Consider the following 25,936-nt stretch of genomic DNA (forward strand, 5'->3'; position numbering starts at 1 on the left):
CTTAAGGTGAACTGCACAAGGAATACCTGCTTGATAAGACCTGAGTACCTAAGCGGGGCGTTGAAGATGATGATTCTTTTACATAAAAGCGTGTTTGGGATCAGATCCTACAGTGGATTTTTCTTATTGTGACATGTTACGATTTGGGATAAAATGTTACTGTATCGTACAACACTGCATTGTAGTGTACTATTTTGCTAGTAAATACAAATGTGTAGTTTGTGTAATGTTTTTCCAGTTGGAAGTTCTCATACCAGAGTCATTGTTGTAGATTTTGAGTGCTTTCAGTGATTTTCTTCTCAGATGTTTCTTCCAAATGAACTGAATCAGCAGTCTATATGGATGTTTATACAGTAATAGCTACTTACGGTTGCTGAAAAGGTTGTGTTCCGGTTGGCTTACTGCTTAAACAAAAAAGAATGAGAATAGTATTTTGAAAGCTTCTCCATTATTTAAGTGTAATTTTCAAAAGAAAGCTTACAGGCCAACATCAAGGAATCTGCCTATTACAGACCTCCTATTTGTATTTGTATAATATTTTTATCTTCATTTGTCCAAATGAGGAAAATAATTTTATCTTTTAGAAAAAGTTCTTCAAAATGTGTTTCCATAATTATATTGGAATCTATCTTTAGAGTTGTTTTTGTTGTGGTTTTCTGTTAAAATTACTTTCTGTTTTTAAAATCTGCAAGTATACAGGACTGTTTTTATCCTTTCTTAAACAAAGTCCCTTAAGCAAACTTATCATATGTTTTCCTTTTCCCAAAATAACATTTCAGATCCCACACAAAGCCTTCAAAATAATTGTAAGGTTTTTTTATAAAATGAAATAAGTCTCAATTTATAAATAGAATTTAACTTTAAGAGGTACAAGATACCTCTCAGCAATGATTGTATCAGGGCTTTTTCAATAATTTTAGGAAAGTGTTTACTGGCCAAGAAATTCTAGTATTACTATAGCCAAGGAAAATACTCTTCCTGTTCTTTTTCTGTTCGGTAGGGAGAAAAAGGCTTTTAAAATGTTAGTTTCATTCTGGAAGGCAAGGGGATTTACATAGGGATTCACATATGGAACCATACCATAAGTACTTGAAGTAACCAGTGGTAAATCAGATGCTCTTGCAGCCTGACAACACATGGATTGTTTCCGTTATGGGTCAGACCCTGTTCTCACTGTTCTGCTAAGTAATCCCATTCAAATCAATAAGAAAACGTACATGGTGCGAGGACAATTTTGCCTTAAGTCTTCCAAGTTCAGCGTCATTGGATTTTTGTCTGTGCCAGGATGGAAGTCTTTCAAAACCCAGAACGCCTCAGAAAGTGATGCTCGCAGTTGAGTAGGTGGCTCCCTGAGTCAGCATGAAACCACTGAGAGAGCTTAGTGTTAAGAAGATTTTGTTGGAGGTGCAGTCTTCAGAAAACACCCAAGATCAGTTGTGAAATACATTTTTTTTTTCCTTTTCTTTTATAAACAAAATGTTTTGACACTTAACCAACTATCGGTTCAGGTAATTATGATTTGCCTATCACGGCTTCCTGCTCAAACTTCAGCAAGGCAAGGTCGCACATTCCTTTTCTTCACTCTTTATCTCGTGCAGTTAAACAGCTCTTCAATATATTGTGAAAGACTAAGTTTCACTCTGAAGTGAGTGAAGAGATTTCTTTACCAGATTTTCTGTGTGCAAGATCCACTGTTTGTTTTAAAGGCATTCTAGGATACTTTAGGGAAATCATGCAAGCTAAATGTAGGATTCAGAACTACTACCATGTCAAACATAAATCTTCCTTAACAAGGAATACATGACAAATTGGGAGCATTGGCATTTTTCATCTTTTTATAGCTCTGGATTTGTTTCTTTCTTTTTTAAGGTACAATATGTTATTCAGGGATACCATAAGAGAAGAGAGTATATCGCAGCTTTCCTGAGTCACTTTGGAACGTAAGTTTTCTTTTGATGCATTATTTTCTGTAGCATGGGGGAAAAGTGGTGTTTTCTGCACATGGTCTTTGCTTTGTGTGACTGCTGTCCACTGGGTAGGATGAAATCTGATCATTTTTCACAGAGTGATGTGTATAGATTGTCTCTCTGTAGCAGTACTGGAGCGAAGTTCAACGTTACTTCACTTGCAGTGAAGTTGTGCCGGTTGCCGATCTGATTTTACTAGAAAATAGCTGACGATGAGAAAAGGACAGTAGGGATTTTCTCCTTATGCAGAAGAAATGTGCTCATTTCTGAATAACTGACTGAAGGGGTCTTACAGCAATAGTCAGTGATGGAGAAGTGGGTACGGTTCCAAGCCTTGCAGGAGCCAGAAACCACTGCTTGGCATAGAGGCGGGACTGGGAGACCAGCTGCTCCCACCGCCGACCAGTGTCTTGTCTCTCGAGAGAAAGGGCTGCTTGGTCGTGTTGAATTCCTGCAGTTCAAAGGTCCATGGCCTGGCATGATGACACATTAGCTTCACAAATCAACTAAGCAGGGATGCCTTGGCACTGTGAAGGGTAGGCACTTTGGTTTCCCACCTAAATCCTGACTTGAGTCAGAGTCTGGGACCTGATGGCGACAGCGATTGCCTGACCAGCAGCGCTTCCCCTCGTTGTGAGGAGAACGCTTCAGTATAGAAATGGCCCAAGTATGCCCGTGCTTGCATTTCACTTGCAAAGTGGTTCATGAGTCCTGATACAGCTTGAGACTTTTAGAGAATACAAGGTCCTGATGGTTGAAACTTTTAATCCATCTACTGAACAAGTCTTCTATATTTAATATTTTGTGTGCTCTCATGCTTTGCTTTTTTTATATATACTCTTCTAAATTTTCAAATTTGAACTCTTCTCAGCCTGCGCATTTTCTGTTTTATCCTGTCACTCACTACAGAGTTAATAAATTATCTTAATCTGAGTAATATACAGGGAATTTGTGTGTGTACGGTTTTTATGAATTTAGTACTGCAGATGCATTAGCAGGTCTCCTTTCATTCTAAAGTGTATTTATATAAACCGAATGTGGCCTTTCTTTGGGTACAAAACTCCAATACCACAGCATAAATAAGAAGATTATTAATATTAAAAGTTTAATCTAATTTTCATTTGGCTAGAAAGTTGTAACTGTTAATAAATAAAGCAAATACTGGGAGTTTCTGAACAAATAAAAAACATTCCTTGTAATACAGAATTTTGATATTTATCATTTGGTATTAGAATGAATGGTAGTTAAAAATTTTATTCTTTTTTGGTTTTTTTGTTGATAGTGGTGTGGTGGAATATGATGCAGAAGGCTTCACAAAGCTTACTCTGTTGCTGATGTGGAAAGATTTTTGCTTCCTTGTTCACAGTGAGTAACTCTTTGCCTCAGGCATAAATGTCTATCCTCTTGAAGATACAAGTTCAAAAGGGAAAAATACAATTACAGGAAACAATTTAAAAGTTTTTGCTATTTTTATCCAATGCTTAATGTATTTTTCGATGTGGCCATGACACTTGGAAAACACAAAATCGTGATTGTATTTGGAGAAGGGGAGAGGATCCACATCGATAATGTACTGCCTGCTTTACAGAATGCCAAAAGCATCCTGGGAAGGTTTTCTGTTAATTTGACTCAAGATTAAGTTCACAGTTGTAACTCGTCCTTTCAAAAGTGTCAATAATGAGGACCAATACTATACGTAACCTGGGAATACCTAACATCTTCTGTAATTGTCAGGAATTAATGCATTGATAGTGATAGTAAGGACACTTTAGGGAAAATATATTAAATGAGAAAAAATCCTATAGTGTCGTTAGGAGCCAAAAGTTATTCCTAGACTGAAACTGTGTAGGCAAAACTGTCTAACAGTTTGCTACAGTATGTAGCTAGACTTACTGCCATTTGAAATCTTAAAATCAAGATTGTATTACTTTCAAAAAGACATTCTTAATTAAATAAACATATAGGAAATACTTCATGTAGAAATTAGTATGTGTGGTTTTATTACTGCCTTATACATGTTAAGTAGCAATTATTATTTTTCCCTACGGTAAGGTGAAATTCACAGGTATCAAAGATATTTTGTTCTGGGGAAATTCAGTCATATTACTCTCTATTTTTGATTGTTACACTTCTCATCTTTGATTTAAAAAATTACAATGCGGTCTGTGCAGCTGCAACATTGGTGGTTGTTAACACTCTAGCACTGGAATATTTCAGATTACGTAGTTTTTGGTTGTGGGCTAGTTTTTCATGTGGAAAACTACTGATGTCTTAATGACATCATAGAAATTTGTCCCAGAGTTTTTAAAGCAAGAAGTGGGGATTGCCGTTGTTCAGAGAAGTCCTTCACCATGTGTTGTATTGGAGATCATAAAAAATGGTCTCACCGATCCCTTTCTTTTTATCACCTAAGATCTCCAGATGGTAATGGCAATAAGAGGTCTAGAAAACTCAAACTTGAAATTAAAAAATTTTCATCATATTACTATGATTTACATTGTAGGAAAAAAAATAAAACTGATATGTCTTGAAAAATCGTCCTTATTACATCTTTATTTACCCTTCAACTATAATTGAGAACTGGTCACTGGGTGATTGTCTTCTACAAAATGATGTTTCTTTATGTACAACCTTCTTGAAGATTTCCTACCTTTCTTACTCCCCAGTATGTTTGGCTTAATTTTATCAGTGTTAAAATTCCTGTGGATTTGATTTTTGCTGTGAGATAATATAACTTAATAGGTATTGAAGCAGTTAGATTTCAGGGGAATCATAATTCAAATTTCTGTCAAATAACAGAGTAGGTTTTAACTGGGAAATATTCACAGTGCTCAATTTAACTGGCATGAAAGCTACAATTATAACTGAATAGTTTATCACTATGTATTAACCCTGTGGCCTTAGAAATCATACAGTGCCTTAAATGTGTAAGCCATTGCATCACCTGCTTGTTGAACAATCCACTGCAAAAACATTTATGTTCCATGCACTGAAGGATATTGCAATGAAAGGACTGAAACCTGCACTTCATTTCCTGAGTGAAGTAATGCAGGCTTTCATCTCTTAACCACTGACATAACTATGTATATTATGGTTGAATATTTAGCAAGCATCTAATAAAATGTCTGGGAGAGATAGCCGTAAGTTGAAAACTGTTCTGCTTTATATATTTACTACATAGTATGTAGAGAAAGTATTCAGAGGAGAATAAATAGGTCAGTATACAGCAAACACCATGGCAAATCAAATGAAAGGAACCATAGTAAATTTTACCGGCATCTTAACATCGGTTAAAATTTTAGGTTTAATTGCAATCGTGAGATATATAAACCCTAATGTGAGTTGAACTTCCTTTAAAAGAGGCATTCAGAGATTTTAAAAAATAACTTTGGGGGGTTTTTTTGCAAATAGTTGCACTCAAAGTTCCAAACTCATTTGGAAACTAGGAAGCAAAACACATTAGAAGTAAAGTGAAATTACTCAGAATAGTTTTACTGAGTAAATTGAATTAAAGATAAGAGGAGAGAAGCAGGAAAGTAGTTCTGGATTCCCAAAGCCCAATAACCTCAGAACAATTTCACTTGCTAAAAACAAATGATTTGTGCCGTATTTACAGAATCAAGAGCAAAGTCTACCCATTGAACCTTAAAACACAGAAGAGCTACCTAATTGCAAACTTAATCATTAGATTAATGTAGCTGCTGAAGTTATTATATTAGATCAAAGAGCAGTCAAAGGAACTGTTGCTTTAGTGGTTTAGTTCTAAAAATTGATCAAGTGCTTTCAAATATATGACAGAAGAAATAAACATTCAGAGAAGTTCATGCATCCATATGGAAGAGGAAATCGTTAATCAGGCTTAGGGCTTTTGATATTGATACTGTTTATGAGTAAGTCTCAGTACAACGCTTTGTAAGTAAACTTCGATATATTGCTGATTTCTTTCTCATTTATAAATCAGCTTTGATTAGTTTTGGAGATAGATATTTCTTCATATTCTTGTTCCTGCATACATTCTATATATTTATACAGTATATAAATATATACACGTGACATTATTTGTGCACGAGTTAAGTAGCCTTATTGGCATGGACACAAAAATAGGACTCCAAAGCAGCCTGTAATATAGGCTTTTCAAAGATTAATTTTTATCTTGCAAGATTTCTAGGTTATCAGCACAAAGGAGATTGACAGAAGTTGAACCGTTGCAATAACAAATGAAACGCTGCTTGTGTTAGTGGTTATTTGTTTAAGACATCTTGAAAAGGCCAGATATTAAACTAAAAAGGTTTTGTTTCATTGAACAATATTTCAGGGGATGGAGAATGTTGGAAGCTGGCAGCATTTGTATCTTAAGTTTGTATGTTTCTCAGACTTAGGTGAATTTGGTGGGAACACTTGCTGCCACTGAGCTTGGCTAACTGTAAGGGATTTCAGCTTCTGTGTTGGGTAATGCCAGCGTCCCCAGAGGTCCGAAGTGCTGGTTATGTGAAAGCTAAAGTTTAATTAACGAGCTTGCTTCCTGTGGGAGTGGCAACTGAATTAGCTTTTTGTCCACCCTCTTACCTATCTGTGCAGCTAGGTGGTTACCCCTGTCAGAGAATGGATCAGAAACAGGCAGCAGCTCAGCAAAACGGAGGCTTTTACGCAGGAGAGAGAAGCAAGCAATGGGCCTAGAGCATTAATTGGGTTATAGGAGGTTACACCTCCAAGTGTCAGTCTTTGGGCAAACACCCGCTTCTGGATTCAGGGTTTTTTGGTGGAAGTCATCAATGCCAGCTTCTGATGCACTCCTGCTTGAATATTGCTATCTGCACACATTTGTAGCAGAGCAGTTTGTGCCAGTGCAGTCAGCTCACGTGGTTTGAATTGCTGGCCCGAGCTAAACAATTGAGGTTCGCTAACATAAACCTCTTTGGATCTGGATTAGCACATCAGTCCACAGCCTCAGAAAGCAGCTTGGAAAACAAGGGCACAAAGAAAGAATTTTTGGTAGTCGTGTTTGTCAAATGAGGCTTGGGAGGAGGGGGAACAAAAATAGGACATTTCGGGAAAGAGCATTAGTAGCTGGGAAGATGAGTTTACACTACTGTGCAAAGAAAGTGCAGTTTATTCCAGTAGTGTTCAGAGAAAGAGGAATGTATGCCTACTCACTGTAAATAAACAAAATTGTGTTGAAGAAGTAATTTGTTCTATCAGTTCCCTTTCTAAGCAGAAATAACTCATTAGGCTTCAGTTATTGTTTTAATCATTCAGCATAGAACAGCAGTAATCCTTGGAATTTAGGTAAATGTTAATTTTTCAAGCACCTGGTGTAGTTTAAGTTGTTACCTGCCCTTTAAAGAGATTGCTCCATCTCTGGAAAGTCAATGGAACAGAGCTAATGAGCAATCCTCAGTCCCTTCATCTGTTCCTCCTGCAGCTGTTTAAATAAACAAGTTAGACTTTGTGGTAGTAAATGGCTAGCAGGGAGGTTTAGTAAACTCTTAAATGGAAGATTTTCCCTAGTTGAACGTGTGTCTGATCACTCAGTGTTTGCTATTTGGGTTTAGGAGACCTTATGTGAGAGGGCAAAAGTATTTTCTTTCATCTAAGATTGCATTTATTGTTCTTTTTGAAAATGCTTCTGCAGATTCCTATTTGAAAAGTCACATGCCTACCACAATAACTCCACAGTCACTGAGATAATAAAAATGTTTAAGAAATATTTGTTTATCTGAGCAATTTGGAACCCAGAACATGAGACAGTTTCATCTAAACATTCCTGTATATATTTCAGTAAACCTTTATCTGCCTGTAGTTTTGGCTGTAGAGCCCTCTCTGTTATGTGGGACCTATATATCTTGTTAAAGGTAAACATGAGAAGTAGCTAGTGTTTGTTGTTTTGATAGTGTTTAATGCAGTTGGAATATGCTCAATGACTCCTGTGTGCTACTGGAGTATGAATAACTATTTGAGTGGGGTTGATAGTTTGAGACACCTTTTTTTCAGTTTTCTGTCATGTAAGATTTGCTCACATACCTTTTGGAAGCTAAAAAGAAAATAGCCTTCAAGAGTTGCTCTTCCTCATCAGTATCAGTACCTGGCAGTCATCTCTATTCACACTTAACATTCCAGGGAAAAAAGTCTTTGGAGGAAATTAAGATTGGGAAGTTAGTCTGATTGTGAAAGAGAAGCCTCTTCAAGAAAAGGTATGGAAAAATTAACTGCTGTCTGCCCGAGTCGTTTACTGAAAAAGGGCCTAGTGTTGAGTGGAATATTTACATTAGATCGCTTCTGTGAGCTTTTATCTAATGAGATGTTTTGGCTTCCTTCCATAGTGCGTTTATTTTATTCTTCTCATTGTTCCTTATATGAAAAGAGGAATTTATGACTCTCTGAAAACTCAGGGAGAAGGAAAAAGAGAACATGACAGTGTGAATAACAAGGTATAGGAGAATGGAGTGATGTCTGGTAGTGTCAGGAAAGCAAGATAGTTCAGCAGAAATGTCAAGCATAACAAAATAAACGGCTCAGGAGTCTAGTATGAGAAGTTCGATGCTGATCAAAAAAGTCTGCAAAGATTATATAGGGATGTCATTTTGTTCTTAAATGAGAAACTGGAGATTAACAAAGACCCAGTGATGTAAAATTGGCTGGCAGAAGTGAAAAGCCATTTGGATCTTATGCTTGGGAGTAATTTTTTGACTGTTCAGTAAGCAGGTAACGGGTTTTTTTTCCTCTGACTCTCTCGGTGCTTTTAGTCAGTACCATGTGTTTCTTTGAACCTGGTCTTGAAAGTTCCTGAGCACATGTCATTCTGCCTACAGCAAACTATACCCTGAGCAGAGAGGGTCTCTTCAAAACTTTGTACGTTGTTTTAATCACCACAAAACCAAGCATTCTCTGTCGTTGCCTGTGTAGTGAGGTGCATGTTGCTTAACTGAAGTCAATGAAAGCTGCAGATACGCTGCAGTGCTGTGGATCAGGCAGTGCAATGGAGAAGTAGCCTGAGTCACAGGCGCACAGTTAACTAGTCATAGGCAGGGGCTAATACCAGGACTGAATTGCAGCATTTGGAAAATTAATTAGCCTTTTGCTGATCATTTTCCCTCCATCGCGTATTTTTCTCCTTTATTTCTAAGGGACGCTGCCAACAAGATATAGTTTGAAATTTGTATTGAAAGCTGATAATTTAATTTTTGTCATTGTTAAACATTGTGTTCCTTTGATTCCATCCTGGATATTTACTTGTACGTGAGCTGAATGAAATTTTCCATATTTAAGTATTCATAACGGGTGCAAGTGAACCTGAAAACAGAGGTTTTCTTTTCCTCTTTTTCTGTTTCTCTCTTTTAATTTTGTAATCGTGTCACTCGCTATAAACTAGTTTTAGGTTCATATTTTAAATTCTGCTAAAAAAGCGAGAATGGACACAAGGCAATTCATGAAACTTGATATGAACAGCAACAAAAAGAAAACAACTGTTGTGATAAGAATTCGGTTTTACAAGTATTTTATGATGGCCTGATGTGGGTGGACTGGCAAAGTATTTTTAAGTGTCACTTTGCTGTGCATATTACCTTTTTAATTTCTGAGAAACACATATATTTTCCATACCTTTAAAACTGTAGTATATTGCTGTAGGCATTAATTGATGTTATTCCAGGAACTACGAGCACTTTAACAAATGGACTGAAATGTTTTGTAATAACTTCTTACAAAATTGCACTTTTCAGAAAACTGAACTATTGCTTTTTCTTATCTAACAGATATATCTAGAGTACTACTGCTATGTGCTCAAGTATATGGCAGGTAACTAATAAATTCTCAGAAAAGATGCCTGAGATAGAGAAGTGGTATAATCCTATTTTATCCACTCAATTTGGGGGAAAAAAGTAATTAGGTCACAAAAAGGCATTGACAGAGCTGGGACTTGAGCAGAGATCGTGGTATTTTTTCTTCTTACTGTATGTCTGTCTTGTGTCTACACATTTTGACGTTGTCTCACATGGCATTCACAGATAGTTTTTCTCTAAGATGACAACTACATTAAAGGTGTGAGATACAGAAAGTTGAAAATTGCTCATAGTAGCAAGCATAAAGCAAATATTTTGTTTTCAGTCTGGAAAGGAGATGATGAGCATGGGTTTCACAGGGATCAGTCTGAGTTCAATACCAGAAAAAAAACAGGGCAATACAGAACACCACATGATTATTAGAGAGGTGAATTTTCTAGAACTAAGAGCTGCATCAAGGAAAGAAAGATTTTCTGAATCCTTCTTCCCTACCTCCTTCCTCTTTCTCCCCAGTGACAATTACTTTGTCGTCACAGTAAACTTTTTCTAAGAGTCTATATGTAACACAGCAATAGCACACAAAGGCAACTGCTGCATAACTTTTATGAAATCGATAATTTACTTTTGAATAATAGTAAGTACACCTTGCTTTAGAGATGGAACTCATCACAAAGATGTTTAAATGTCTAAACGAGGGAAGGAGGGAGTGCTTAAATTGCTTTTCTGTCTCCTTTGTCACCAGTTCCCCTGCCCCATTCAGCAGCAGTCCCACATTTTCCCAGGTCCCCCTTTTGCTGTTGCTGTTCCTGTAGCAGCCCATCTTGTCCTTAGCTCCCCTCACCAGGTTCAACTCCAGGTGAGCTTTGACATTCCTAACCCGGTCTCTGCATGCTCAGGGAGCGTCCACATCTCATGTGCTTCCTTTTTATGTTGTGAGTTTTGTCAGGACCTCCTTGTTCATCCATGCCTCCTGCTTGACTTTCTGCTCATTTGGATGGACCATTCTTGAGCTTGTGGGAGGTGATCATGGCCCCCTCTTCTCTCCAGGACCATCATCACATAGGATTCTTCCATGGGAGGAGCAAGATCTCTGAACGGCCCGAAGTCTGCACACTGAAGCTTAGGGTTGTGATCCTGCTATTTGTCTTTCTTCATCCTCAAATGGAGTATTCAGAAGAGAGCACCAAAAATGACTAGTAGTCTAGAAAGCATGGCTTAAAAGAACGTGTTCCACAAACTAGTTCTTCAGGTCATCAAAAGACCCTAGATGGATAAGCCTTCAGAAGTGTGAAAGGTGGCTTCAAGGGCAAGAGTGGTGAATTGTAACATTCGGGAGTGGGAAGAAGCAATGGGCCTATATTGCAGTAAAGTAGATTTCAGTTTAGCTATAAAAATATCTGGAGTCGCTTAGTTGGCTGGTCAGGTCGGGCAGGATTACACTGCGTTGTGATGTGAAAGCCATAAGCCTGCGTGGAGCAAAGCTTGAAGGAACAGGATAGCATGTGTGTCAGCAAAGGGTCCTTCCATGTCAGCGAAGGGTCCTCTTGACCTGCAGGGTTATGTCACGCTGATCACAGATGAGAATGAAAGAAATCGGCTTCCTTTCAAATCCCAGGCAGCATTTAAAACAGGAAAAAGAACTTACTTGCAAGCCTCCTAAGCTTAATAAAGTGTCAGTGAGAGAAGCCAATGATTTTGCACAGCTGCTTTTCAGGTGAAAACATGCTTTAGGAGTCTTCCTGTCCTGCTAAAAGTAGTGGAGAGCTTCCCAGTGTTTAGCAGTGCGTCCCTGTACTGGGAAGGCAGAGGAAAAGTTTTCATCTGTTCTCCAGCAGTAGCACGCGATGGTCACCAGCCTGTGCCAAGAAAGGGCCCAGCTTGCTTTTTACGCCTATAAAAATGCAACTGTATTTAAAGTGTAAGCTTCAAGCAATTCAGATGGAGAAGAGGCAGCTTTTAGTAGCATCAATCTCATCAGCACTTAGCGAAGTTACTATAGAAACTGTTACAGCAGAAACAATAAAAGGAAATAAAAACGGAAGGGGGAGGGAATGAAGATCTTTAAGAATTCGAAGTAAAAATAAAGCAAAATAGATGTCACTAGCTGAAACTAGTGAGGTAAAAATAAAAAACCTTTCTCCTAATTAAAATAATTATGGTTACAGAAATTAGAGAAGGAAAAGACCTGTGAGGCCATTATGCCATTTCTTTGGGCTCAATAGAGGATTATGAGATATTCCTATTTTTAGGAGGTAGTCCAGCCTTGCTGTAAAAGTCCAAAAGAGTGTGAAATAGTTGAGGTGGGTGATGACACTCCAAAGCAAGAAGACATTCTAAAGCAGGTTTTGGGTTAAGTTACATCACTTTTTCATGGTCTTTGACCGCATGGCTGGAAACTGCTTGAAGAGTATCTTGGTTTGATCTGTTACTTGGTTTCTCTGTAAGACTAAACAAAGAATTAGATACTTTGCCTGCAGCACATGACTGTAACTTAAGGTATTTAAACTATTTTTGTCATATTTTTTTAAAAATTCTGGTTTTGTATGAAGGATGGGGTACTTAAAAAGAAAGGATATCATACAGACATGGGATATTTTTACAACTGTATCATTTGCCTATGTTGAAAGAAAATCAAAACAATAGTAATCATAAATCTAGTTGCTGTTGGTGTCTGGACTGTATTGCTGTTCCCATTATCAGTGAAATAAGAACCACAAGATAGATACAGCAGTGTCATGCAGTCCTCTTCAAATAAAAACAGATTACATACTTTATATTAAAAAAAAAAAACAACAAACAAACCAAAACCAAGAAAACCCAGTGATAAATTTATTCTAGTCTCATTGAAATCAACAAGTGAACAAATCTACTCTTTGTAATGTGTCAGAATAGTTTAATCCATCACAATTCATTGTTTCAATTCTTCAGAAATATTGAAGGGCTGTCTAAAAGCACTGGAATTAAAGGTAACCCCTTCTGTATCTGAGACTTTGAAGTTGGCCATTTCCATAGATGTGATGTTGTCATAAGACACATTAGGGAAAGGGACATACTGTTGGTGCAAAAAAGTTAAAAAAAGAAGAACCAATTCTTATTTCAAATCTAGCCTGGACTAACAATAACTGAAAGTCATTCCTGTCCAATTAAAAAAAGAAGAAGGAAAAAATAAGGGAAACTAGATTCTCCTTCAAGCATTCCTTAGTGTCACAATGAACATCACCGAAGTTACTGCAAGCCTGGCATTTGCCAGCACTTTCAGTAACTGCTGTCAGCCGCCTCTCATTCTGGAGGTAATGCGTTGAACCTGTGCTAAAGAAAAGGTTCCTCAGCATTTGCCTCCTTTCTTATCCCAGCTGTATTCTACCTAACATCCTTCTAGTAACTTTATCTTCTAAACATCTCAGTGGGCTCCCTTCCCATTCTTGGGTATTATACTTGCTGACAAAGGTCAAGAAAATCTCGTGTTGTTGAGGATCAGTCATTACACAAATGCGGTTCAGGACTGGCTTCTTAGTGAGTTCTGTTGCCAAACCCCTTTCCCAGTACAGAACAAGGAGCTGTGAATTTCATATATTTATGTAAATTGTCATAATCCCTTTTTTCCATTATACCAATCATATTTCAATGTTTATTAATATTGATTAATATTGTACATTCAGTTAATACAGAACTGATGCAGTTAAGAAAAAAAATAGTTGTTTCTTTTTTCATAGTATTTATTTGGAAGAATTTTGTATATGTCATCTTACTCATTTACTGTACAAGTGTTCACTTTGCCAATGGGGTGGATATTTCCCATAGCAAGGGCAGACTTAATTATTTCAAAGCCAGCTGTGATTACTAACACACCCAAAGTGCCATAAGTATCTCAGCTAAAATTCCATGAACAACTTTTCATTTCATATTTGAAATTTTGAAATGTTGATTTCAAAATAGCAAAATATTCCTGCAAATAACCTGTTTTTCTCCAGAAGGGATGTTAGCCCTAATAGTATTTCATTCAAATTCCTATGATGACTGTCCTCTGTTAACCTAAAGTCCCACACTAATGTCATTGATATGTTATTTGTCATCCTTGCTCTCTAATTCTTGCAAGACTACATCATCACGCACCAAAGTGGGATGGCTGTGGTATTTTGTAATTCTCTGTGTGTTCTGAGCCAAATTCACCCTTTCATTTTTTGCCAGTAGAATGTAGGCTAAAGACCTTCAGCACGGAAAAGTTGAGGAAAGATTCACTATGCAAAGCAGCCTGAAATCCTCCCCTGCAGAGATTTGTGTTAGCCACTGCAGTCCCCAGAATGCTTGTGGCTGAATCTGTTCAGGTTTCTCAGTAGGTACAATGATCGATATGATTTTTCAAAGGCCTTCTGTACTGGGATTTCTGTGTATAAAAGTGAAGATAACTGTTTTCCCTTGAACTTAGGTGAAGATTTTTCACCCATCATACAGGCTGTCGGGAACAGCTTTCCCATAGGAGAAGTCATGTCAGAAAACCTACAAGAAAAATTCTTTTTAAAATAGAGCTTGATAGATGTGTAAGGAGTCTGTGTTACCACCGAGTTACATTGTAAATTCACATGGGTCTCATCCACATTAAGACATTGTGAAAACTGGAGAGCTCTGAGTTCAAGGAACTTTTCAGCCTGAGGCAGTGCATTCAAGTCCACGAGTTGTTTTTCCCAGCAGTGTGAGCTCAGTTGCAAGTAAAGGCAGAGAGAATGTGAAATTCAGTGAACCAAAAAAAGAACTAGCAAAAAGATAACTAATATATACTAATAAGAGACAGTTCTGGAGCCTGGAGTATGTGTTTCCTGTTTCCATGACTGACTTCATCAGAAGTACTTGAATGCAGAGGCAGTCTCTGGCCAAAGTTGGATGATAAGTGGGGAGTGAGTCAGGGGATTTCGGGAAGACAATGGATAGTATCAGGCTAAGATTGTTCAGTGTTCTCTGGAGATTTGGGTTTAGCACATCTTTCCTGTACTTTTCTTGTTTTTCTGGTGAAATAATTTAAACAAAACCCTTCCCATGCCCAGTAATCATTGATTCTGAAGTACCTGCTATGGCAGCCGATGTTGAAAGGGGTTGTGTTTGGCTATATGAAGGATTATCTACTATTACATCTCAGAAGAGTGGGGTCCCACAGGCTGACACTCAGCATCACTAGACAAGCTGACTATCCTTTCCTTGTTCTTCCATTCCTGGTCTGGGATCCCTAAATACCCTCTCAACTCATGAAGGTGCTGTGAAACAATTTTTTTTTAATATTTTATGCAGCTATCATGATCTCTTATGATGATTAGAATCATCACATTGAAAAGCTCATGCAGAAATGAATACATATTTAATCAGAGCAATGCTTCAGTGTTGTGCAGTAAATAAATGCAGAGAGGTCGATTCTGTCTGATGGGACAAACCAGAGCAGCGTCTCTTTTGGCCAGCTCTGGCCAGCCTGGCAACTGAACTGGAAGGAATACTGTGTTATCTTGTGCTTGAAGGCTGCTCCATAAAGCAAGGAGAGATTGAATTAAGGTCGTGCGGGCAATGAAATCTTGGAGAAGTAGAAATCTCAGCAGTAAAATATCCAGACCAGCCAATGTTTATGAGTGTAAAACAAATTACAGGTGCAATAAACTGCAGCAGATTCAAGCATCCGGAAGGTTAGTAAGATAACCAGTATAGTATCGTCCAAGCATTGAAATGGTGTGTAATATTCAGTGAGTAAATGTTGACTTCTCTGAAAATAAATACCTAGGTTTATCCAGTGCCTCACAAAAGATGAATATACCTTTTCTCTAGAGCAGGGGAACAGTATATGGAAAATTTTCTAAATATTGCCATCTAAGTACTTTGAAATATTTGTATGGTAATATACATTTCAAGCATGTTTTTACTTCTCTTCTCTCCAGTACTTAAAGGCGGGGTGAACCTGCCCTTTTTCTTCTGAGTATTTTTCCTTCAGAAACCCTATAGCAGCACTGGTATGTGTTTTTGCCAAGACACCCCTTGCACATTTCATACCCTGTTTAAAAAGCTATAAAATGAAGCGGTAAAGATACTGGTTTAGAGTTAATAAGACTGTCAAAAGGAACTCTGTAGTTGTCAACATAAGCTTAACAAACTAGGTAACCTGTTCCAGATCTCAGTATGGTAGTTCTTTAAGAAAATGAACAATTAAGCCTTACTGATTCATTGCACAGTTGTTTAGTTATTAGTGAATCAGGATTTTGGCTTTAAGATAACTGTGTTTTGAATGTACGTATGCATTAAATGTGAACTAAGTCAAGAGAAGCAAATTTGTGTGTTACTTCTCGATAGTTTCTTATGTTTCAAAAAGAGAGCAACTTCAACTATTTATAAACCGTAATTAAGTTTCTTTACAACATGACTCATTCGCAACAAGCAAGTCCTTTTTCTTTCGCTTTCTTATGAACTGTGTGGGAAAATTAGGGTTCAATCACCAAAGAATTTACTCAATGCTTAATTACCCAAAACAGCCCTCCAAGTTCTGCTCCTGTAGAGCTTTCATAAAGACATGATTTTCCCCGCACTATGGTTTCCTAAAACCTGACTTTTTAAAAATGATCTGTAAATTGTAACATAGGACAAAGCACTGTTTTACTATGGTATTGGCTTCTTTCTCCAGTCTGCTGCTTTGAGCTCCTCTTATGTTAACAGTGTGATGCTTAGGAAAGCCAAAGTAAGAAATCATCAGGATTAAATTACTTTGAGTATGGAACTGAATTAGAAAGCTTTACTTTCCTGAATGAGCTAATTGTTTAAATTTTCCAAAGGAAATGTTTCTATTTCTGTGAGAGGAGGGTAAATGGGACTTCCTCTGACATAATTTTCGTTTTAAATCTGAGTTTGACAGCAAGATTTTTACCTTCGTAACCAAATATTACTTCTTAAGTGCATGACTTGTATAAGCTTGCTAGTTTAAAAGTGACTCACTCACATAGATGAAGTTATTTTTAGGGAGATAATTTGCAGTTTAAAAGAGAGGAAAAAAGGGAGAGAGAGTCCTACTAAGAGCTAGATCCCTCATTATAGTTTACCGAGCTCGTGAACCCAGCATCCAAGCAAAAGATGACTAAGCAAGGGGTCTATTGGTACTTTCAGGAATTTACAGACATGAGTCATCTGCTTATTTTCTGCAGACATATCACCAGGGTACTTTGTGAGTCAGCTGTTATTTGGAAGTAGTGCTTGTATTCAGCATGAATATGGTTTTGTAGTTCTTAGGTAACTAGCATGCCAAACCAAAGCGGGCTTTTATAGTTTGCCTAGTTCAGGTGTTGATTTACAGAATCGGTGCGTTGTTTTTAACCGTGATGTATTTTTCATGATGAAGCATAAATGTTGTCTGGGATGTAATTATGATAACACTTACCTTTGCCACCTTATGTATCACATGAAGGCAGATCTGATTTTGTATTAATGCACAGATTAAGAGTCAGACCGCATATACAACCAGGTAAAAAGAAAAATTTTCTTTATCAACCTGTGCCGCCCCGTAACAATGTAATTGCAACCATCAGCAGAATTTGACCTTTTATCTTCAAAGCACCTTGCTAGTATTGATTACTAATGGTATTTGCTTATTTTTCACGTACGATAAAACTCTTCGCCCCAAATCCAAGCATTCTGGATGTCAATGGATGGGCATCCACTGCGACGGAAGTGAGTTTTTGCCTTCCCTTCCTACTGCTGAAATAATAGCTGGCTACCTTGAGATATGTATAACACTTTACAACTCAAGGCTGTTTCCTGTTTACTGGTCTTTTAGGTGTGGTCGTGTTCCAGAATTAGGGACAGGTTTTTTTACTTGGTCTGGGCTCATCTCACACCTTGTATTAAGGAAGCATTTGGGTTAGAAAAGTGGGAGGCTGGCGATTTTAGGTGAAGAGTAGTGTTAGAAATCAAAGGCAGGTCAAAATTTTTCAAAACTCTACTTGCAGTTCAGGATGATACTGCTGTTGGCCGGATGTGGGATGCATAATTTTAAATCTAATTTGATTATCTGATTTAACAGTTTATAATGTAATTCCTGAAAAATCCTATATAGGTTTTGGTTAATAAAAGAAGAAAATGTTTTGTTATGTTTTGGTGATACCGGTGTTGGAAAAATATTATTATAAAAGAAAGGCTTCTCTTAACAAACGGAAGCATCTCTGTAGTGATAGCAATGTCTTGATTATCCATTTAAACAGCATTTCTAGTCCTAGATACTTTCTCTTAAGTGCGAAGCTTTAATTTTAGGTAACAGGCAGAAAACTGCTGCTGCTTGCCCCTGTTCTGTAGACAGAGGTTTTCAAAGGAAAGTTAATGAAAGTCAGAAGTTCTCAAGTAAAAAGTTAAATATAAGGACTGAACTGTTACTCGAGTGTTTTGCTAAAGTGTGTTATTCCTTTCACACAGTGATAAAATACACTAGTATACAGAGTAGTTTTCCTTTAAGGAGTTGGTACTTAAGGAGGAAAAAGATGCGCTAGAGGAACTGAGTTTAAGCACTCAGAGCTGAAGAAGTCTATTTATAACGTTAAAACGGAGAGCCTGTCTCCTTGCTTCACACTCTTTTTCCACGGTGAAGTCCTTCAGAGGCTGCGGCACGCAGGTACCATCTGCAAGGGGAGGAGACGGCTTGCTTGCTGACAACTGGCCTCGATACGCCGGTGTTTCTCAGGGTTGTTATTTAATAATCATGTTATAAAGAGGAATTTGACGGAGCAATCTTTGAGTCTAACCTTTGTTACGGCAGTGATCTGCCCTCAAATTAGCAGAACTCTGCCCATGTCATTACCGCTCAAATATCTGCTGGGAGCTGCTGTGTGAGCTGAGTCACCAGGACTCCGGGAGTTACCACGTGTAGCTCAGGCACTGGGTCATGAACTGAGCAAACGCTGTCGTCCACGGTGGTTAGCTGTATTTTGAGACTACAGCTGGAATATCGCATTCAGTTTTCTGTACTTCATGGCTACAAATGGTTTTACCTGTAGAGTTTGGAGGGTAATTTAGGGAAAAAGGAGCAATGGTTTGGCTGGTGCTCATCCGAGCATTCAGATGTGATTAGAAAAACTGAAAAACGAAGGGACTAGCAGGATGAATAGAAAAACAACATCTGTCTTACACTGATATCTCAGTCTGTGAGCAGAGATTTCAAAGGAAGTGCTGGAATCTCTGCTCCATGCAGTATTTAAAAGTAAAAAATCCAGTGCCTTACCAAGCATGCTGGAGGGGAGATCCTGTTCTGCCTGAGGATGGGTTCAGCCCTGCAATGTTCCTTTTGCTTTCTTCAAATTCTGCTTGTACTGATTTTGCCACCTGCTTTGGTTCCTACTTCAGCTGTTCCAACCTATTTATTAACTTAGGAGTCTTTCCTTCTCCTTGAAAAGGACTGCGAAGTGACAAATAGAGACTATTGAGAACCCAGGCGTATATGAATTAATTATAATCTTATTAATTCATTCCACTCATTGCTACACCAATAGGAAAAGTAATTTAAGATTTACAGGGAGTTACTGTTCCATTGCAATGTTCTTTCATCGTGCAGAATAAAAAAATTGTGTTTTGGAGGATAACAAAAAGTGCAATCATAGATGCTTTATAAATGAAGTCTACACCTTTAGAAGAAATGCACGTTCTTCTTTTAATTTTGGTGTTAGATTAGACATTTAATGTAAATAATTCAAGTCTGTTGTCATAACTACTGTTCAACTACAGATTTCTGAAGCCTTCTGAAATTAAAAGTAGACTAAGAAAATGTAATTACAAATCTAGCAATGAAAAAGTTAAGTTAAAACCAAGTTTCTGACCATATTATTAACTGTCATAGACTATTTTATTGTTCTGCCAAACCTAACTGATTATGAGACAGGGAAAAGCAAAGGGAACTAAGAGGTTCTGATTTTTATTTTTAGTGAGATATTTTGGGTACTAATGACTTCGCAGTGTGTTTTTGGTTTTGTGGGGATTTTTTTTTTTTCTAACAGATGACAGCAAGTTGAGATCTTTTCCAACTCATGTGACTGGATCTTTCTACATCCTTTATCAAATCATTTAACCACTTGAAGTCTCTGACAGCTGTAAAAAGAGAACGATAATGCTTTTGATGTCCATGGGGGCAGTAAAATGAATTGCCTAAAGCAAATAAAGAGAAATTTGTTTCTTGATTGGAAAGTATGAACAGAATGTGTTTTGTGAATTTTTGGAAGGGAAATTTTCACTATATAGAAAAAATAATACAGTATTTTCCTTCAACAAAATAATCATGATATCAGCATTACTATTAACAGAAATACTCTAGCTAAACATTTTTTTAGTTATGCACTTCACAAAAATGCTTTGATAAAGCAAACAGTCACATATAGCCATATGTTGGAATCATTACTTACAAGAAATACAGAAGTATATTTTAGAGGTAATCATCAATTTCTCCTTTAGTGTCACCTTTAAATCAATAGAAAGGAATGATATATTCCCAGTTTAAAAAAAAAAAAAGCAACGGTGTATTTTTATGACCTTTTTTTTCTTTTTATTTCAGTTGATCTACCCCTCTACTTTCCTCGAGACCAACCAACCCTAACATTTCAGTCTGTCTACCACTTCACTAACAGTGGCCAGCTGTACTCGCAGGCCCAGAAGAATTACCCTTACAGCCCCCGCTGGGATGGCAATGAAATGGCCAAGAGAGCAAAGTAAGTCAGATTGCTGTTTCCTACTAAATATTCCATTTGTTACGCGGTCATCTGTTTGTTGGTAGAAATTTCATGAATTTAACTGTGCATTTCCAGCGTTATAAAAGCTGAACCTGGTTTTGTTCTCATATAGCCCTAGGATTCCTAGATAGGAGTATAGGCAGGTACTTTATTAATCATGCTTATTACATTAGTGCCAGAAGACTGATCAAAAGAAGACTCTTACTGCTAGGCGTCGTACAGGCACACAACGGTGACAATCTGTGCTCCAAAGAGCTTCCAATCCAAGTAGACGAGACAGCCCCCAGCAGGAGTAATCTGCATGATAGCAGTCAGTCAAGGTAACTCCGTGGTTTTGTGGGGGTGTGGGGGGAGCCCTGAAGGGAAGCGTGTGACATGGAGAGAGCAAGGAAGAAAAACCTGAAAGATATGGAATAGGCGTAATAAAAAGACATGGAAGAACAGGAGGAGGTAGAGCAAACCACCAATCCGGCATGGGAGGCATTCCTATCAGAACTTGAGAAAGTGATCTGAAAGTCTGAATGTCTCTTTTTTTTTTTTTTTTTAACCTGCTTTTTCTGGTGGCTGGAAGCAGAGAATCTTTCATCTGCAGTTTTTCTGCAAGCCTTCCGTTCAGGCTGGGGAGACACCACTTCAGGCCCAGTATCCCCTTTAGTTAAAAATCACAGGACGGCCTCCCCAGAGTGGTTCTGTTGCAAGGACAAGCTGCCAGGGGCAGAGGTGCCCCTTGTGTATACTGGATATTATCCCTGTCTTCTCATGAAGCAAACCAGATTTTACCTGAACGGAGCAATATAGGCAACGGCCTTGCTGCAGTATTTCGAGATTGCAAAGTGTAAAAATGTTAGAACAGCAACAGATTTAAGCAGGCTGATTATCAGTTCTTCAGCACGTAAAGGCATCAAACTGCATAAATAATAAGGCATATTGGAATGAATGTTTTGAATGACAATCAGAAGATTAAATTAAATTAGAAAAGATGCGTAAATAAGAGTCGAATGAAAATAGTTCAAGCTGAGTAAATCAAATGAATGGCATGGTCAGAGACTTGATTGTAATTTGGAAAGGATGGAAGCAAACAACAATTGACTGAAGTATTTGCAGATTTCATATTAATGTAAATTTTATGGAGAGCATCAAGTAACATTTAATTTTGGCTGTTGATGCATTGTAATAGAAATTTTTTTCTAGTATTTGGGTTTACTACAGTACTGTCTAGGAGAGCCATTTCTTGATCAAATATGATTTTTTTTGTGTGTGTGGACTTGTTTCTTTTCTCTAGCAGAATATTATGAGTATTTTGTTTAAAAGAAAAGGAAAAAAAAAAAGAAACAATACCTGGAAGCATTACTGTGGCTTTTTTTATGACCATGCTACAAAATGCATTTCTTTTGCAGCTGGAAGCTTACAAGTACCTATGTGCTGTCTGCTAAGTGCATTCATTTTAGAGTGGGTGTATACAAATGGACTTCTCTGCCCTGCACTTGAAATTTAGAAGTATTATAACGGTTCTTTTAAAAAGCACTCAATGTGTACACTTACTATCACATGGATGTTTTTTGAGGTTATTCACTCTTATGTTTGAGCCTTTGCGTTGAAGTTTTACACTGGATACGTAATAAGAGAAAGATGATGAGAAGCGGGGGAAGAAAGTATCCTGCAATGTCTGAAATAACTATCGTTGAGCTGCAGAGAGGCAGAGAAGCTGCTCTAGTTAAAAGCGCTATGCTTGCAGGAACTAGTGATTCCTGAGTAGGTACCATAAATAAATCTGTATCAAGAAAAGTATGATGCTATGATACGTGTTAGCATATTTTAAGAAAGATTTTTAACACAGTTGAGCACCTTATGTAAACAGTGTTTAAAATATTTGCTAGGGCTTCTTAGAATAGGTTAGTGTGTTTCAAAACAACCAGATGATTTTTCATTCTACTTTTATTTTTACTGTAGCCATGTTATGGACCAAGTATATGGGAATATATGTAGCTATATAGGAAGGCGTTATAATTAAATATATTAGTTCAAGCACAAAATGAAAAAAAGAAAAGATAGATACATGATGCAGCCTCTAGAAGCAATGTAATTCTATTCAGCTGAAGTAACTTTAGCCCTGGATAAATCAGAGACAACTTGTTTGTGTTTCTAAATACTGTCTGTTAGGTTTTGCTTATATGTAGTCTTTTTCCCTCTTAGCCAAATGGTCTCCCAAGTGCTTGGCATCCTTTGAGACAAAACAGCTCTGTTTATCTTTCTGGCCCTACTGTTCTAGGGCCACAGGATCTCCCACTTGATGTTCTGGTGCCTGACCAAATTCTCCACCCTTGTTCTCAGACACTTAGGGATCAGCTTACACTGTCTTTCTCGCTGTAGCTTAAGACACCATCAAGGACGGCTTGTGCTTGCTCTTGCACTGACTGAGCTCATTAGCTGTCCAGTCATGTATTGAACGAAGCATGTATACCGCCTTGTTTTATAGGATGTAGAAGCACCACCAAGTTTGAAATACCATCACTCAGAGATTTCCTCATACTCAATTTTGGCAAGCCGTGCCTCTGTTTTCAGCAACTCAACACAACCTGCTTATTCATGGGCAGAACTGTCATAAGTTCATGCCAAAGGGACTTTGATTCTGTGCCCAGCCTTCTCCCAGGGTTGGTTTTGCTGAGGTTTTTTTTTTCCTGACAGGTGAGCCCATCCAATTCCTTTAACTCAAGGGCTAAACTGGAAAGTCTTGGTATCTTTGCTTATCTTTGTGGCCCCAGAGCAGAGGTTGGCATCTCTTTTGAAGTTAGGACTTAACCCTTTGCTGTAGCCTTGAGACAATCAGTAGTAATTATAAGTAGAAGCAAAATTACTCCCCTAAAATACATACATATAGAAGTAGATTGTATGCATTCACACTTAGACACATATCAGCTAAATCTAAAAGGCAAATTCTCAAATCGGAGTATCAGTTTAGCAGAATCTTTTTCACTCACAGAGAAAAAACTGCTCGTGTTCTTGCTGAAGTAATTGGACCAATTTATGCCTGTCTGATAAAGTCCACGAAAGAGTTTCTTTTTCTCTGTGCCCTCTTAAGCAGTTTTTCAAACCACCTGGCTCCTTTGAGGCCCGCTGAGTTGATTTCTCGCTGAGAGATAGCATCTGGTCGTTGAACGTTGCTATTGTCTTAGCCCAGGGATTGCCCTCTGGCTTGATTTAATTGTAAGGGATGAATCAAGTCCTGATTAAATAAGGTGATTCCAAATGCCTCCGGATTGCTTGTTTCTCAACTAGACGCAAAATTTTAACCTGTTCCTCCAGCTAGAAAGAGGGAAAAGAAAAATATTAAAATATTAAAGCGGCTGCTGAGATACTGCTTCCTCTCAGTTCACATCTCAGGCTTTGCCTCTCTTAGGTCATTTATTTATATGTCTGTGGCCTGCGTAAGCAGCTTCTACGAAAGATTTGATCCTAAAATACAATAGCAAGCCTAAGAAAATACAGTAAATTATGGAAAGTTAGCAGCCTTGTTTGTGGTGTACGTGTGAAGTAAAACATCTCTGTGCGGTTTCCATGGGAAAGCTCTCTTGTTTTTTGCTTAAATAGGCATTCAAGTGTACATAAATGGAGCCTTTAAAGAACATGCAGACTCTAAGCCTGGGGTTTTACGAAGGAATACTGTAAATAAAGCTTGTTTGTTTATATCAATTAAGTTCAGTTCTTAGATGCATTCTGGCCCAATTTCTGTCCGACCCAGCGCTGCTCTGTAGACTTAGGTTATACTTTGGGGAGAGCAAGTCGGGTCTCAGTTTACTCTCTTATCCTACATAAATCCACCTACTCATCATTAAAAATAGCAGGAGGATGGAAAACTGGTATCACAATAAAAAGTTGTTCCGAGAATTCGTATTCTTTTTTTCAAGGTGGCTGAGAAAACTGGTTTCTGAATAACATTGTTGTCCCTGGCCATTCACACCCCACCCCCCCCCCCCACCCCCCCACCCCCCCCCGTTTGCTGAATGTGGTGTGAATTTTACGTATCCCTCAGGGCTCTGTAAGGGTGAAAGCTTAAAAGGGCTCAAGTGCTCTCTATATTGGCTCTTGCTCTGCCATAAGGTCAAGTGCAGCTTAAGATTATATGCAGACGCATCTTGTGCAAGCTACGTATGTATCACCAGCGCTTTGTACTCAGCGCAAGCGTGCTGTCATCAGAAAGCGTCGGGCTGGTGCGATGGGCTGTAGCATTTTCAGCCTCATCGATACCTTTTCCTTGAATGTCATCAAATTAGAAGATGTGCATCACGCAAGGATGCTAGTTGCTGTTTGGCTGAAACGGTTGCTTTAAGCTTTCATGTTCCCTGGTAAGGAAGGGAAATGCATCTTTTGGTCTAATAAAAGGATATTTGGAAAAAAAAGGGGACAATTGTTGTGCTGCTGTTTAGACAAACTCAAGTTGTAAGATGTTAGAGTCTTGCTGTTGTATTCAGTAAATTTTGAATGCCCTAATGATTTTTTTATTTTATTTTGACATTAACTGGTTTTTCAACTCATCCATTTTTTATTATTAATTCAGAGTTCTTTCAAATTTTAGGCAGAATATCTATTACTACATTTTGGATTCTTTTAAAGTAACAGGCCTCTATTTCCTTGAAACTTTTGTTTTCCATCTATGCTACTTTGAATCTCACAGTAATGTTTACATGTAAACATTGCACCTTTTTTATAATCTCTCCTTGATAGGTGTAATTAAGGTTATAAATCATTTGTTATTATTTGGTTTGTATTTCAATATTTTTCCTGCTTGTTTGTAAAAGCGGCAAATTGTTTTTTCATGTATTATGTGCTTTTCATGCACATTAGGCGTCTTTAAAGAGTAGATTTCCAAAAACTAACTTGTTTGCATTTACATATGCTCTCCTCAAAGCTTTTTTCATGTCTGTCTTTGGCTCTGTTGCACGTTACCTTAAACTTAAAAAGAAATTTAGGAAAAGGAGAGTAGGGAACAGAAGCAGAAAACATAGGGACATCATCCTTCCCTAGGCGGGTGCGCGTGTGTTGGGATATTTGAACGGCTCAGAGGGTTCTTTCCGGAGAAGAGCAGTGGGGTAGGTGCAAGCTAAGGGGTGAGGTGCTGAGCTGGGTCGCTTGTTTAACTCTCTGGTTTTCGATAGTCTCCCATCAGAAAGTGAACAAAAGTGATTTCCTTGCCTGAAGTCGAGTAAGGCTGACATTTTGTTGCCGCCTGTGGGCTCTTTTTCAAAACACAAAAGGGCCAATATGCTGTGACAGCCACAGCGATGGGATGTGGCGGCCCAGCCGTGTGAAGCTTACGGAAAAGTTAATTTGATTTTATAGTCCATTAAATCAAAACTCTGATTTTCTGTGGGAGTGTCAGCTGATCAGAATTATATGTGGAAAGTGGAAAGGCAAATGGAAAAAATTATGTTTTGTTAAACTACTTTATGATTACATTTGTCCTTGTAATGTG

General features: G+C 37.9%; 1 protein-coding gene across 3 annotated transcripts in view; it reads left to right on the forward strand.

Moving 5' to 3' along the window:
* The window catches only part of BABAM2 (BRISC and BRCA1 A complex member 2), a 177,508-nt gene that overhangs the window by 134,687 nt on the left and 16,885 nt on the right, over window positions 1-25,936 (forward strand). For all 3 annotated transcript variants that reach the window (XM_075749045.1, XM_075749046.1, XM_075749044.1), the window contains exons 9-11: window positions 1,870-1,940; window positions 3,250-3,332; window positions 20,292-20,445. In XM_075749045.1, the coding sequence (XP_075605160.1) occupies window positions 1,870-1,940; window positions 3,250-3,332; window positions 20,292-20,445 (308 nt within the window). The remainder of the gene's footprint in view (window positions 1-1,869; window positions 1,941-3,249; window positions 3,333-20,291; window positions 20,446-25,936) is intronic.

Source organism: Balearica regulorum, chromosome 3 (assembly GCF_011004875.1).
Source record: "Balearica regulorum gibbericeps isolate bBalReg1 chromosome 3, bBalReg1.pri, whole genome shotgun sequence".
Taxonomy (NCBI): Eukaryota; Metazoa; Chordata; class Aves; order Gruiformes; family Gruidae; genus Balearica; species Balearica regulorum.